Source organism: Falco rusticolus, chromosome 10 (genome assembly GCF_015220075.1).
Source record: "Falco rusticolus isolate bFalRus1 chromosome 10, bFalRus1.pri, whole genome shotgun sequence".
In the NCBI taxonomy this organism is placed as follows: Eukaryota; Metazoa; Chordata; class Aves; order Falconiformes; family Falconidae; genus Falco; species Falco rusticolus.
The window spans coordinates 12383789-12399111 of record NC_051196.1 but is presented as its reverse complement, the minus strand read 5'-3'; the positions used below and the strand labels follow the sequence as shown (position 1 = coordinate 12399111).

The 15323-nt window shown below is 40.4% G+C and overlaps 1 protein-coding gene across 1 annotated transcript in view; it reads left to right on the top strand.

The window, feature by feature from the left end:
* ELP4 (elongator acetyltransferase complex subunit 4) overlaps positions 1–15047 on the top strand; it is a 149965-nt gene extending 134918 nt beyond the window's left edge. Inside the window, exon 10 of the mRNA XM_037402681.1 lies at positions 14478–15047. Coding sequence (XP_037258578.1) covers positions 14478–14609 — 132 coding nt within the window. The 3' untranslated portion in view covers positions 14610–15047. The remainder of the gene's footprint in view (positions 1–14477) is intronic.
* Positions 15048–15323: the final 276 nt, after the last annotated feature.

Genomic DNA, 15323 nt, shown 5'->3' with positions numbered 1-15323 from the left:
TAAGAACAAATATTCCTATAAAAGGATTGACTTACAGTTTGGCTCACTGTTCATCTGATATTATTATTGGTGTGCAGATATCTTAAATTGATTGTTTTATGATGTTGAATGAACTCATTGTAGTCTGGTATTGAGATTGGTTGTAGACTGTGGAAGCAATAGCGAATGATGAAAAAAATATATTTTTTTTATAATTATAGCAAACCAAACCATTTCATATTCTTCCACTGCATATTCTGAAGTGAAAACCTCTTTGTTTTCTATGTCTCTTGTCAAAAATACGAAGCTTTAATATGTCAGTGCCGACTATTCAAATGGAAAGAACCATTTAGATTATTTTTTTTCTTTAAGAACCTCATCTTTTTCCAGTGCTGTAGCTGTTCCCTCTGGCAAGTTCCAGCTACATTCAAAATATTCAAATAAGATTGTCTGATAAGGTTGCCTGGTCTCTTAGGATTTTACTTATTTATAGGAAGAAATGTTTAAATGGTATTTAAAAGAAATAATTATGCAGGGAGTACAAAATATATTTCTTACCAGCATTTCTTCCCTCCCTCCAACCTGTTTTCATGCTATGGGTCAGGACTTAACAGCTCTCAAGAGCGTGTGCTGAATAGCAGCAGGCTTCTAAATCTCAAATCAAGTGCTCTTCAAAGCACCTTACTTCTCTTGAGATAAAAACTTGAGGCAGGTTTTTCTGTCTGGCCTATTCATCAAGTAGAGTCTACTGAATTGTTGACATTTCTAAACACTAAAGGGATTTTAAAGATCTTATTGCTCTAAAGACACTTACTTGTAGTATGGAATAAAGAAGCAAAATGAAAAAATACTGACACATGAAAAGTACAAAACACAAAAAAGTACAAAACAGCAGAAAGCAAATAACTATAATTTGACATATAGTTTCTGTACAAAACACATTTTTGATGTAGAAATGTGCTCAAATGTTCAGACCTCCCCCAAACTTCAAGATAAATTGTAGTTTATTTAAATCTCAATTAGTCACAAAACTCTTGCATTTAATGTGATACCAGTTTCTGTCAATCATATGTAATATATTTGTTTCAGTTTACACTGAGTCTTAGAAAGAGTCATTTAAAAAGGAATTAGCGTGACCTGTCTTTTAATGTTTCCCCAGCAAGTTCTTACCCTGTGCTTAAACTTCGTCTAAAGCATTGGTTTGCCAAAGGGTAGCCAACATGACCACTGGATCACCAGTGCAGTTTTTATATTTTTTGTGTAAGCAATATCAATCACTGAGTTAAAGTATGCCATAGAACGTTTTCATACCAAAACAGGTTGATCCAATATTCCAGATATTAAATCACACTTCAGTGGTTTCTGAAGTCTAAGGTTATTTGGTAGCATTAGCACAAGGCTTTGTTAGCTGGAGTTTTAAAACTGTAACCTTCAGGAGTCATGAGGATTAGTTTTGAAAATAAGAGATATTAAAATACACATTATATAATGTCTGCATCCTTACCTGGAAGTTACAGGAACTGAACATACTTCCTACATCAGTGCCAGTTTTTAGGGTGAGAAGGCAATGATAGCAGAAATACTTTTTTTTTTCTCTTCTGGCCTGGTTTTTGCCATAGCATGGAGCATCTGACAGTGGCATTTGCCATTGCAGAGCTGAAGTTTCTAGCTTGTGAAAAGCTGCAAACATAAAACAAACTGGTTGTCATTTTAGGAGCCTTGATTTGTAAATGTGCAGGAATTTGTAAACCAGCAATAAATTTATCTATCTAAATGATACTTTCTTTTAAAGCAGAGATTAGTAAGAATACTTTGCACTTACATAGCACTTTTTCATTTCTCTAGCACTGTTTTAAAGTGGTGGAATATTTTGTGTTTCTCTACACATCATAATCCTGCAAGGCAGACTTAGAAAATACCTGTAGCAAAGAAGAACTTGTCCATGCATGAAAAGCAAAATAATGAAGGGGGAAAAGAAAAGGAAAAAAAAAAAAAGGAGGAAAAGCTCCAGAAAATTAGTCTGCTTCAAAAAGCTATTAAATTGTTCCTACCCCTGAAGCTTTACAAACGTGCTAATTGTTGTGTTCTGGTCATGTAATATGTTTCTGCATGAAGTTAAGGCGCTTTCCTGTTGCCGAAGCCCTTGTGCTGTCAGGGGGAGGGACTGGCGGGCCATGTAACACGGGGTAATGAATCTTCCCTTTGGGCAGCGCGTGCTTCAGGTCTGAACGCCCAGAAATGCTTCACAGATGTGCTGGGCTGCCTAGCAATGGAAATTTTCTAATTCTAGCTGACCTAAAAAAGTAAATAGACTACTGAGCATAGAGCTACTCCCAGTATAAAACAACAATACCCCCCCAGCTAGGATTTCCATTTTGCCCCCTATGCACTCGTCCTTCATAACCAGCAACTTGCCAAACCTGTGACACTGGTCTCTTGAAACAGAGGCATTCAGGGACATATTGTATGGGTGGTTTGCATTGTGTAGTCCAATGTAAAACAATACAGCTCACACTGTCTCAGCACTTTCTAGAGCAATACTGCATGCCTTGGAGAGATTCTGTAGGTAAACACATTGGCCATTATCAATAACCCAGATGCAGTGATAAGTAATGTGTGCATTTGCATGTATACTTACATGTTGCATTTGCATTTGTACACACAACTCCTGCAACTGATGTACAGGAGGAAATCAGCATTGTCAATGCATGCAAAATTGAAAAAACACTGAGGCAGCCCACAGCTGGGCTGGTCCAGAGTCTCAGTGCAGCTCCTATTTTCTCCTGTTCTTAGGAAAGCACTTCATTAAACTCTAAATTTCATAGGCTCTATAAAGACTAGATACTTGAAATCAGTGGAAGTTTCCAGGCAATGTGTATTTTAGCAATAGCTGACAGAAGTATTCAATCCAGAAGTCTGCTTAGGTTTTTTGTTGTCTTTCTTTTTTGAGTTGGCAAATCAGGCATTGAAAGCACTTGTAACAGAGTTACCTGTCTTGGAGCATGTATAAGAACATACCTTTCTGTGCAGTGTTGAAATCTATCTGGACAATTTTATCAAAAGGCAGAACACATTTTATCAGTTATTTGTGTTGTTGCACCTCCTCGGATAAAATGGTGGGTTTTGAATGGGTGTATTAATGAAGTGAATGTCACATTTCTGAAATGTGATAAACTATTTAAACTGAGACAGTAGCCAAATAGATTATAGTGCACTTTTAACAGATAGCTTTGGATGCAAACTCAAATATTTGGTTAGTTTTCCAACTTTGCTGAAATTATAGAGGGTAACAGTAACAATGTGGTATATCGGATCTCCTAGAACAGATGCTTTTGTTTCTGAATGCTATTTCACCCTCCTCCTTACTTATATAGCTTTTGCTTGTACAGACAATGTCCTGAACACTTCTCAAGCTTCCCAGTAGAGAGACCCGAGTTGTTGTAGAGCAGCGCAGGCATCACCAGCAACCCCGGAATGTTTCCAGTGAACTGTCTGTGGTTTCATATGAAATCCATACTTTGTGGCATGTTGCAATGGCACCCCAAGAAAGAGGAGATACAGTGGAGCCACTGACTCAATGAGAATCTTCAGACAGTTTCAGGACTGAATTCCTCTCCTTGGTCTTTTACACTCCAAGTTGAGAATTTTGGTTAAGCTAATCAGCCCAGGTTTCCTGAATAATCAGCAGAGATGGGCAAGCACTTGCAAGGGTGATTCATCTCATCCTAAGTATATAATATAGGTTAAACCGAGTGGCTGACTTGTAGACAGCTGCAATTAGGTTGAATGAATCTGACAGGGAAAAGAATGTGACATTAACATTAGCATCCATCCGGGCTATCCTGAGAGCCCTAGAATTACTCAGACTTGCATCACAGGTCCCACACTCCTCTGATATAAGCTCAGAGAGGAGAAATTCAGCAAAAAGACCAGGAGAAAAGCTCATCTGCTTGCTTTGGACGTAGGTGATACCATCAGCATTTCCCTTCAGCATTTAGACAGTGTGCTCCAATCTCAACTATAGCATGCCTAGATAATATATCTCCTCCTGCCCTCCATCTTTCCCTTTCTTCACTCCATCTTGTCTTCAGCCCTTTGTCACTTAATTTCTTCCCCTCTGGCTGTTCTCTTTCACTCACCTTTCTATGCAATACTTCTTTCAGTTAGAAGGAAAATAAAAAAAAGCTTTGGCATTAATACAGTGTTTATATATCACAGTATTTTCCCTTCTGTCTAGATATTTTATCTTTCACTTCTTCCTTTTTACCCACTTTGCATATTCAGCCTGTAAACTCTTCAGGACAGAGACGATCTTTTCAATATATGCTTGGTAAGAGCTGGGTCAGTAAGTATTACAATAGTACTTAGTACAGTTCTGGTCGTAAGATTACCATGTATTTCTCTGAATTTTGGATCAGACAAGCAGTTGAACAGCTGTAGTCCTTGGATAGCCTACAACCATCACTGATTAATCCCACCCCGTTTTTAACACAGGGAGCTTCTTCATGATGCAGAGACTACGGTTATACCATGAAGCGGGTCTGGGATTTGTACTTGATTTAGAGCACTCCATGGTGCCAAACACCCAGCATTCTCAAGTGTCAGAGAAAGTAAATCTTCCTGATATTTTTATCTTTCCCTTGCCTCCCTTCACATGTAGCAAATCATCCTTAGCACATCTTGGAGTTTTTCTTTGGAATGAAAGAGTTTGTTCAGGCAATTGTCTGTACTTTCCTTTCCTGCCACGGAAAAGTAGTGACTAGTGCTGCACATACGAAAACCCACCCGTCTCTACTCACATGTTACTGGAAATAAGCAATCGGTACCGCTATCTCTGAAAGATTTTCCCTTTGCAACAGCTATTGTTTAATAAACCGAGTTTTAAGTTCAGGAATTCAGGTTTTAAGCACTTTGCATAGTTTTCTGGTCAGAGAACAGAAACAGTACCATGTGGCACATCCAAACGAATAAGCACAGTTTGAACTGAATCCTCCTGGATATAATCATACCACTTCTGTAAAGCAGATACACTGGAAAGCTGCACTGAAGAGGCACATGCTAAGATTCAGCATTCTGAGACATAAACCAGCTTTTATAAAGTCTGTCACAAAAGGAAGGGGGTTTCTGAAGGGTTCTTAATTTTCCCAGGTGTCTTTTGAAGTCACTGTTTAAATAATCTCTTTGTGGTGTTGGAAACCCACAACAAAACATCACTGTCCTGTAAATGAGGTGAAGTGAGAATTACCCTGGGTTTATTTTACATTCTGCAAGTGATGGAAAATAAGAGTTTTAGGATTGTGTTCAAGTATTTTAAGTATTATTAGCTATATAGAAAAAATTATTTTCATATTAGCAATGTGTCCTTTAGGAGACAGGGATATGTAGGTAGAAGTATATTTATCAGCTATTCTTAGTGGAAGACTTCTCCTAACACCTGATGTTAACAATAATTAATTTTGACGGCTCAGATTGTGCTTCAACTTAAAGAACTAGGAAATGCATATGGTAGATGTGCTTATTATAACATGGGTTGATATAGTTGTGATTACTTATAAGTCAATCACAGTTACCTGAAAAGTAGAAAATTTTAGAATGCTCTTTTTAAAAGTCAAGTCTTTTGTCTTTATAATCAGTTTAGAAAATTTCTGCATTGCTGGGATCTAAAAATGGCAATGTAGCATCTGTGAATATAGCAGAACAAGAGAAAACTGAATTCATGTCCATTATACAGAAAAATAGTTACCAACTGGTTTGTCTCCTGAATTTATTAAAACACTGAGAAAACTGCAATGTGAATGTAAGAGATGCATAGTAAACGAGTTTTAAAATATTTTGCCTAAGACCTAAGTGCAGTTATGGGAGGATAGTTTGGCACCATTCTCTCCGTTAGATAAATATTGTAGATTGTGAGACACACCATTCTCTCCACAAGATCAATATTACAGCTTGCAAGACACCATCACTATTTGTGAACCAAATTTCAGGACTGTCACGTGATTTCAGCCTGACACAGGTCCAGGCTGGTTGGAATGACTTTTCTAGTCCTTGCTGTGAAAGCTTATAATGTCTTCTCTGGTAAAGGGCTTACTGTTTTGTCATTGATAAGTGAACTTACATTAACTCAAATGTTTTTTGTAGCATTAATAGGAATTGTATATCTTTTCATAGTAATATTGTCAGATCTGTATGTGAGTTGTTACAGAGTTGTGTCAGCTTAAGTGATACATCAGTACACTACGTATCAGACTTTATACCTGCACATCTTTGTGTTTATTAAGCCCAAAGGCAGTGATTTGTTTTTGCCAAGAAGACCGGTTAGTTACTATGCTTGGTGATGAACTGTTAAAAAAGCAGTAAAGTTGTTGACTGGCAAGGCTAAGATGCTTCTGAAATGAGTATCTCTTAAGGAGTTTGTAACCATTTGGCAGCTATTTCAGCCAGAAATGCAAGGTGTGTCCTGTCAGGGAAAGCTGTTTGTTTGGGACCTCTTTCACCATGTAAAAAACATATTACAGTGGCCTTGAAGCTGTTGCTCAGGGCACCGCAGGGGATCCGTGCCACATGTCACCATTGCATTGAAGGTACACCCGATGTCCCTGGCGGGCTCAGCCACTGCTATTAAATCCTTCCCCTTCCCAAATAGCAAGAGCAGAGCAGGTCCAGAGAAGGCAACCAGGGTCACCACCAGTCCTGGTGACTGCCAGACAGACCCACAGTTGTGCGGTAAGCCCACTGTCAAGCTGAGAGGTCAGGGCAGCAGGTCAGGATCGTACCCGGAGCAGCAGGCTCCATGTTGGGGCCCTGGAAAAGCGATAACACAGGAAAATGGCCATGGCCCGAGCAGAGTGCAGCTCCCCACCAAAGCGGGGAGCCCCTGGTGGGGCTGTGCGGGCTGCTTCTGGCACAGCTCCTTCTGCCCCAGCAGCCCAGTCTGGGGGAGCACAGCTGCACAGTACCAGCTGGCCGCCGGCACTGCCAGCTCAGGCCTCCCGGCTGGGACAACCATCTTCACGGCAAGAAGAGCCAGCCCAGCGCCTGGGGAGGGATTTGGCATCCCTCTGCTGGCTCCCTCTTCTCTTAAGATGTAGGTTGCTTGTTTTCTTTTCCAACGGCCTCCAGGTCCTGTTCCCCAGCCTGCCTGTGAGATCTTAATAATGAATAAGAAATCGATTTCCAGTCAGCTAACAGTGACAATCACTTGACAGTTTTGATAACTTTCAAGCAAGTAACAGGGTTCTCCACTCTAAGGGGAGGTTTTATAAAGCTGCATTGCTAACCTCCTGCCAATTTCTCCTTAAAACCCACCTTTTCCATGATACCTACAAAAATGCTGAAGCCTTTTCCTAGGTATTATGATAATAGAAATAATTACTAGTAATTATAAATGAAGTAATAAGATATCAAAGGGAAAACATAATGCAAGGGCTGCATTGTGGACATCATAAGCAGAAGAGGAAACAGTAACAGGAACTCGGCCTTTGTACCATGGACTGTTCCTGTCCTCTCTTGTGTGGCCTTTAAGGAATGGGGAGAGTTCTGCTTCAAAGAGAAATAAGTAGGATATAAAACTCCCCAGCTAGAAGTCTGCATCTTTCTTTTTCCCAGCATTCCTAAAATTCTTCTCCCCACCCCCCTCTTCCCCTAAACCAAATCCCTTCGGCTTTGGTGACTTCAGTTTTCATGGAGTTGTAGCAAATGGAACTAGAAGGGATCTAGAGAGGTCATTAACCCATCTCTCTGCCCCAAGGCAGAACTGCAGCCATAGTAGACTAATAAGCAATTTTTTTGGTCAAAGATCCAAATAAATGGAATTTTAAAGATATTTTTTGTAAAGCTTAACTTCGGGAAGTCTGGGCTCAGTTGTTGAAAGCTTCAGTAGAACTGTTAGCAGAGTCACAAGGTTAAATTCAGTGGGATTACTTTAATATATATCGAATTAAAAATAAACTACCACCACTTTTTAAATGAGATTCAATGATTTTGCATCACTCTTTTTATTATGTATTTGTTTGCTAATGTATTACATTTATAATAGCTACCAAAGTAAAGATTTTGGAGTAATATGAGGAAGAATTACTTTGGGTTTAGATTTTTGCCAGTATATGTATACCTGCTTATCATATTCATGCTAAACATGTTTATACTTTTTATTGCTTAAAGCATTTTATAGAATATGTGATTTTAGTAGCCCTCAAGTAATTTTATGAAATTTTTCTGTATCTTGAGTGTCTTCTACCCTCAATTATTTCTGCGTATTTTAGCTAGTGTAAAAAACAGTCTGTGCAGGCATACATTTCCTCAAACCTGAAAAGTAATTTTATGAACTGATTGTTGTTTATACCATGTAGGCATAATACTGGATTTCACTAGTTGTCTCCACAGTGCAGTGCAAGTAGATTCCTTCAGAAGTATGTGTAGCTTATGTGTATCATTGTATAGTAATCAGTTCTTTAACATTATCTCTAGTAGCTAGCTCTTTGTTTAACCTGTCTTTGGTTGCTTAGGTTCAGTCACATGGTTTTTCTTTTATTTTCAACCTCTTTTATAGTCAGTTAAAGCCTGCATACTGTTTCTGTGCATCTTGTCACTGAGGTATAATCAATATCTGGAGAGGTTGTTAGGAAAACTGCTGGTCAATCCTCTTAATACTGAAGAGAAAAAAAGTCTTACAATGGAAAGTCTGCTTTTTATAATAAATCCGTAAAACAATCCCTTTGATACAATAAGCTACACTGGCAGAAGCACCTGCTAGTATTTTTGTCTACTAGGGATTTTGTTGATTTAAAAAAATAAATTACACCCTAACCAAATGTACCAGCCAACTGGAAGTTCCTCGAATAGCCTGGATCTTTTTACATCCCAGTCTTACAAAGCAGACCAGTGTCAGAAAACCGTCAGGGCTCTTATTTGGTCCTCAGTGCTGGGACTGGACTAGCTGATAGCTGGGTGTCCCTTCTGGCCTGTAGGTTTACATATTCTTGTCTTCCACTTTTTTTTTCCCCATTGAGAATAAATAAGGTAATTGGAAGTTTTCTTCAGGCAGAGGGAATGAGCAGAGGCAAAGTACGTAATAAGTTTTGTCTGAACTGTTTTCCTTTTGTAACACATGCCCTAAAGCTGTGTGCTTAGCTGGGTTCAGTGTAATTGTTCCTATTGCCACAAAGCCTTCAGGACCTGCCTGACACGGAGTGGACAGGAAGCACCAGCACTCGCATCGTGCCCTTTCCTAGCCAGGCCTGGCACTGTAATAGCCTGCTCCCATCGCCAGGTATTTCTTAATCAAGTGAATGAAGCTTAGAGTCCAGTTCTGAAGATCCCAAGTTTAAACCTTTCTAACAGCCCGCATGCGTGAAAATCGTGTGTGACCATGTAATTAAACACACTATGATAATGCAGATACACAGTCAACTTTGCACAAAGGAAGTTTACTCCAGCACTCTCTAGTTTTTACACTGACAAACTTTACATTTCTTTGAAATTTCTTATCACAAGGAGGTGATTATAGGATCCTGTTTTCACTTGCATATTTACTTTTGGCAGACTATGACCATTTTGCCTTAAAATATTGTTGTCCTGCCAGCTTACTGTAGGCTGCAGTAGTTTTGTTTATCCACACACTGAAATATTTTAGCGAAAGACTTCAATTATCTAAAAGTACAAATGAAAATACGCAATTTTATGTCTAGCATTTATGCCAGGGACGTCGTTTTGATGTCCTGCAAAAATCCACCTCTTTGGCCAAGGCACACGCAGTGCTGCTGTCACAGTTTAACCCTGGCCGGCAGCTCAGCCCCACGCAGCTGCTCGCTCCCCCCCCGCCAGTGGGATGGGGGAGAGAATCAGAAGGGCAAAAGTGAGAAAACCCGTGGGTTGAGATAAAGACAGTTTAATGGGCAAAGCAAAAGCCGCACATGGAAGCGAAGCAAAGCGAGGAATCCCTTCCCCCCTCCCCAGGGGCAGGCAGGTGCCCAGCCACCCCCAGGACAGCAGGGCTCCGTCACGCATAGCGGTGACTTGGGAGGACAAATGCCGTCACTCCCAACGTCCCCCCCGTCCTTCTTCTCCCCCAGCTTTCCATGCCAAGCGTGACGCCGCATGGGATGGGATGTCCCTTTGGTCCGTGGGGCTCGGCTGTCCCGGCTGTGTCCCCTGCCAGCCCCTGGTGCCCCCCAGCCTGCTGGCTGGTGGCTGAGGAGCAGGAAAGCCCTCGGCGCTGGGCAAGCGCTGCCCGGCGTGAGCTAAAGCATCCCTGGCCACCAGCGCTGTTTGCAGCACGGATCCCAAACACGGCCCCGCACCAGCGACCGCGAAGGGAATTAACGCTGTCCCAGCCAAAACCAGCACAACCATGTATTCAGCTTGCCCCCTTTCCAGGGATGTACCTGCTTCCCGGACCAGGAGGCGAGCCGCTGCCTGTGCCCGCACTCTGGGCCCAGTGCCGAGGGACAGGGACAGGAAGGGGGGACGGAAGGCAGTGCCAGCAGGAGAAAGAAGGACAGATCAAGAACAACAGGTGGGAAGAGGAGGAGGACAACATATAGAGGATGAGGAAGACAAAGGGCTGAGGCAAGAAAGGGTGGCCTGGCGCTCAATTTGGATGTAGGCATTAGGGACGGGAGCAGAGGATGGAATATGGGCAGAAACAGGTGAGAGAAACCCAGGACTGGCAGAAGCAGGAATGAAGAGCTTGGAAGCAGAAAGCTGAGAGTGACTGGAGCAGAGGCTATGGAGAGCAGATAACCGGAGAAGGAGTGCTTTTGTCCTGAAGACCAGTTGCAGGATGGGAGGCCTGTGCAATGAGGACTGGGATTGCTGACATGAGCAAATTCAGCCTCATTCTTTCAAACTGATAAGAGAAAGAGAGATTGAAAGGGGTGGAGGTCACAGCCTCAGAAATAGCAGAGAAGGCTGTCCACCAGAAAACATTTTGTCCTAAACTGGGACTTTAAATGGGATTGTTTCTCTGTGGTCAGCAAATATCTGTGAAAATGTCTGATCGTTTTGTAATGCTGGTGTTCAAAAAGGATCACAGCCTATTCATGCTATCACTTACTGCCTTAGTTCAAGTGACCGCAATGTCCCTATTGGTGCCAAAAATAAAGGCCTGTTGTTTAACCTGTGGGTGCCTGTATAATGCCACGCAATGCATTTCCAGTGTGTTCGTGGTTTAAAATTTAGAATATTTTTGTAATGGTCTTAAAATATTTAGTAGGGTTAATATTTGCAGCCCTGTTTTTATTTTTAAGCTGTGAAAAGAAAACGTAAGGAATTATATTTTGAAATGCCTATTCAGGCTTTATTCAGAGGTAGCGTGTGTGTGTGCGTGTGTGTGTTCTGTGATTTAGATCTTAGTAGCAGGATAATATTCAGCAGTTTTCAGAGGACCCTGGTGTTTTTATTGTTCAGAATACATCTGACCTGAGGATGAATGTGGAATATGCAGAGAAATATGTTCTCTGGAGAACCAGCAATATGTTGTGATGTTTGAAAATCTGCGTTGTGGAGAGGGCAAGGATTGCAGGAGGGATGGTCTCGTTATTAAGACAATTGAAGGATACTGTGGAAGGTCTGATGTGTCTCTGCCTATACCGCTGAGCTTCTGTGTGGTCATGTCGCTTCAGCCCAGTATTTTTATTTCTGTACTCTTATTTTCTGAGTGCCTGACTTGGAGTTCTTGAAGAAATACTAAGCACTCACAGCTGCAAATGAAGTTAGCATTTGATCATGTGAAATGCTGTGCAGTGCTAAACAATCTGGGAAAGCAAGTCCTAAATGCCTCATATTGTGTTTCTGAAATTAGTAGATACCTTTTGCCGTGTGTTTTATGTGCTTCAATTCCCTGTCCCTAAAATGGAGGTAACTTCACTGCCTTATCTCACAAGAGTGTTAGGAAAATAACACGGTATTTGCGAAGCATTTAAGTGCTGTGTACTGACATGTGTTATTGAAAAGCCATTCTGTCTTCAGAACAAGGTTTGAATAGTGTACAATAAATAAGTCAGAAAAGTTCAGACTAAACAGTGACAAGAAAACAAAATACTGAATAGCCAGTCACTAAATGAGCAGTGTACATCCTCTTCACAGAATAAGGTGGGAGAAGAGGAGTATATGTGTGTGTCATGAAACACCGTATCATAACAAATACATCTGTAAAAGCCTCATCCAGTCCCACCATCCAATCTGAGGATCTTTAATTTCTACTTCTCCTGTCTGAATCTTTGCAAATTTATAAATATCCTTCTATTTTCTATTTATAATATATATCAATGAACAAACATAGCAGTAACTAAGAGGCTGTGTAAATAGCAAGATTTTTTTTCTTTTGACCCCCCTTTAAGTCCAGGCCAGTGTGGCAGAGTTTACAGTTGTTCCCTAACTGTGGTATTAGTTAGTCCCTGCATAAGATGAGTTTGCTGAGTCTTTCTTTTTGCTCTTTGTCACCGTGCTTTGAATCCGTTTGGCAGACTTGGCAAGAGGGTCGCTAGTTGCAGGAGGAAGAGAGCGGGACCGCATTTCCCCTAGAGGAAGGCACCGTTCCCTGGTGAGGGCGGAGAGATGCTAACAGTGAGTGGGAGAAGGCTGGATGAGTCCACTTGTCTGTCTGCCTCCCACATACCAGATACCCTGCACCCTGCTAGCAGGGTACTACGCACTTTTTTGGAACGAAAATGTTGCTGAAAGATCTGCCAAGTCATCATCTGCACTTCACAGCTTTTCCTTGCCCTTCATTTTCCAGTGGTTACAGCCCCCCTCGTACCATCCAAGTTGTACATTGGCTCTTTGCTAGCAAACATTGTTCTCAGCAGACAAACAAGGTAGGCACGTGCCCTAGTTTATATCATGTCAATGCAGAAATGAGGCGTCATGGACCACTGTTCACATCCACATGCTTAGCCTTCTTAGGAATAAGGGAGGAACTGTAAGTTACAGCACAGATTCTGATGTAAGAGTGAAATGTGAGAGCATCATCATTACTAAATGGTGTGTAACGTGGGTGGGTTTTGATACATAAATGGTGCTTCATAGGCAAAAAGTGCTACAAATAAATACACGCATTTCTCCTGTTTCCACACTGAGGTATGTCATCTCAGCCTGGGTACAGGCTTTCCTACTCTACGTGTGTTACTTTACACATTTCCTTCCCTTGGAGAAGACAACAACCCAGCACACTTCTGGTAGGAAGCACTTTGGACCACCTCTCAAGTGATACTAAGTGCACAATCTCAAAGCCAGCAATGAACTGAACAGTCAGCCCACTGTAAATACAGATATTTCTTATGCTTTTTAATTGAATTCTTATCCTATGAAAGTTGCAAAGGTATTGAATAAAAGGCATCAGTATTTATGTGTTGTGATAAAAGCAAAAACATAGGAAAAAGCAGAATATAAGGGTAAGTCCACACCACCTCTGAAAATAGTTTTGCAGCCATTACTGTTACCCTGTTCCCTTCAGAAGCACATGCATTTTAAGAGAAGAGCCACACAGTTTAGCCTTTGCCTACTAAATCTTTCAAGAAATACGCTCCTTCCATGATACCAGTTTCATAAATTATTGCACTGAGCAGAAGATGCTCAACTGTCTCATCTGACCAGCTTTCAGTACCTCGCTGTGTTCAAAAGTGAGCCAGTAATTAACCAAGTAAAACCTCAGTTTTACATTCGTTTTCACCTTGCTTTACGAAAGCTAAATGGTAATGTCATGTCTTTTGTACATCTCCAGCGTAAAAGGTCCTCAGAGGGAGAGTTGAAATATTTTTGTCGTAGCTGAAAAATAAACTCTATTATGCAAGGACTGTGTGCTTGTGGACAACCGTGTAACCTGTGTCTCAGTCTCCTCATCTGTAAACTGGATGTAATGTTCCTAAAACTCACGAGGGGTGGCAAGGTTTAGTTAGCATATATGATTGCCTTATACAAATGCAACTACTATCACTGCGTGTTGTTATTAACTATCAGTAGAATATGAAGAAGAAAAATTGAGCAGAGTAATGCTGCAACCAGGGAGAGCCCACTCCATCTTTTGATCATCACATTTATTTTCAGACTCTGCCACAAAGTATGTGTGTTTGAAATAAACCTATACTGACGTTGTAATGCCATGGAAATCAAAGGATTTGATTTAGGGGCTGACATACAGGCAAAACACTTGTTTTTAAAGGAGAAATGCCCATAGATGTAATTAAATACCTTGTGCAAATTTGGATTTTGTTTAGAAAATTTTCATAAGGAAAAAATCTATTCCAATTTACAGAATCTATTGAAAATATACAAAACTGTTTCCAGGTCAGCCTAAAAGAGTGTCTGGGAAGTGTTTTATTTGTCAGTAAATAAAGTCACTGATCAGTCAGGAAAAAGATGGCATTTGGAAACATGCTATGGAAAATAAATTCTCCTGCAATTATTCTTTCTTTTTCTCCCTGTTTTTTTCCCCTCTCCCTTTCTTCTCTCTCTCTCTCCATCTCTGTCTCCCTCTCCCTCCTGAAAATCTCCTGCCACAGCGACTGCATTTGCCTCCAGACTTGTCAGACACAGTGAGCCGCGCAAGCAAACAGGATCTGGCAGAATCCGCCAAACTGCTGAGCTCAGGATGTGGTGCTATGGCCATCGGCAAGAAGCACCTGGACTTCTAGTGATTTCTACTTAGCAGTTTCACTCAGATTTATATGACACACTAATTATGAGTGTTAATTACTTATATAAATATTTTTCTTAATGATTTGACCCAGCAGTCTTTAAAATACATGTTATCATATGGTGCCTTCTTTTTGTTTTGTTTTGGTTTTGTTCTGGTTTCTTTCTATTAATTTGGGGCTTGTTTGAATTTTGCTTTTTGTTAAAGCTTCTGTTATGTTGGGTCCTGCCATTGTTCTGCTTGACTGGAAACATACAGGATTTTGTTCCTTTCCTTAAAATATGAAAATTACTCTTTCATTTCTAGATGGTTTTTTTTTACAGTAAACAAAAAGGGATATTTTTCCCAATGGAATTTTTATATACTTACATTTAATATTTTGTATGAATAGTAAGTCAAGTTGGATGGTTTATTGAAATAAAGGAATGAAACTAAGCAAATCATTGTCACGTGTTATTCCAAAAGCCAACTAGACAGTTACGGTTTTAAAAACATTATTTGTCGTAATAGAAATACCATTCTTAAATCTGAGCAAATATTTATATTGGTTTATTAAATATGTAATAATACACTTTAAATATATAAGAGAGTTTTTATTCTAATATGCCAGTAATTAATGGTTGTTTTTTACATCAGAATATATTATAGATAATTGCCTTATGGCTTCCTACATACATTAAAATGCACTTGGATGGAGTTTACTAACCATAGA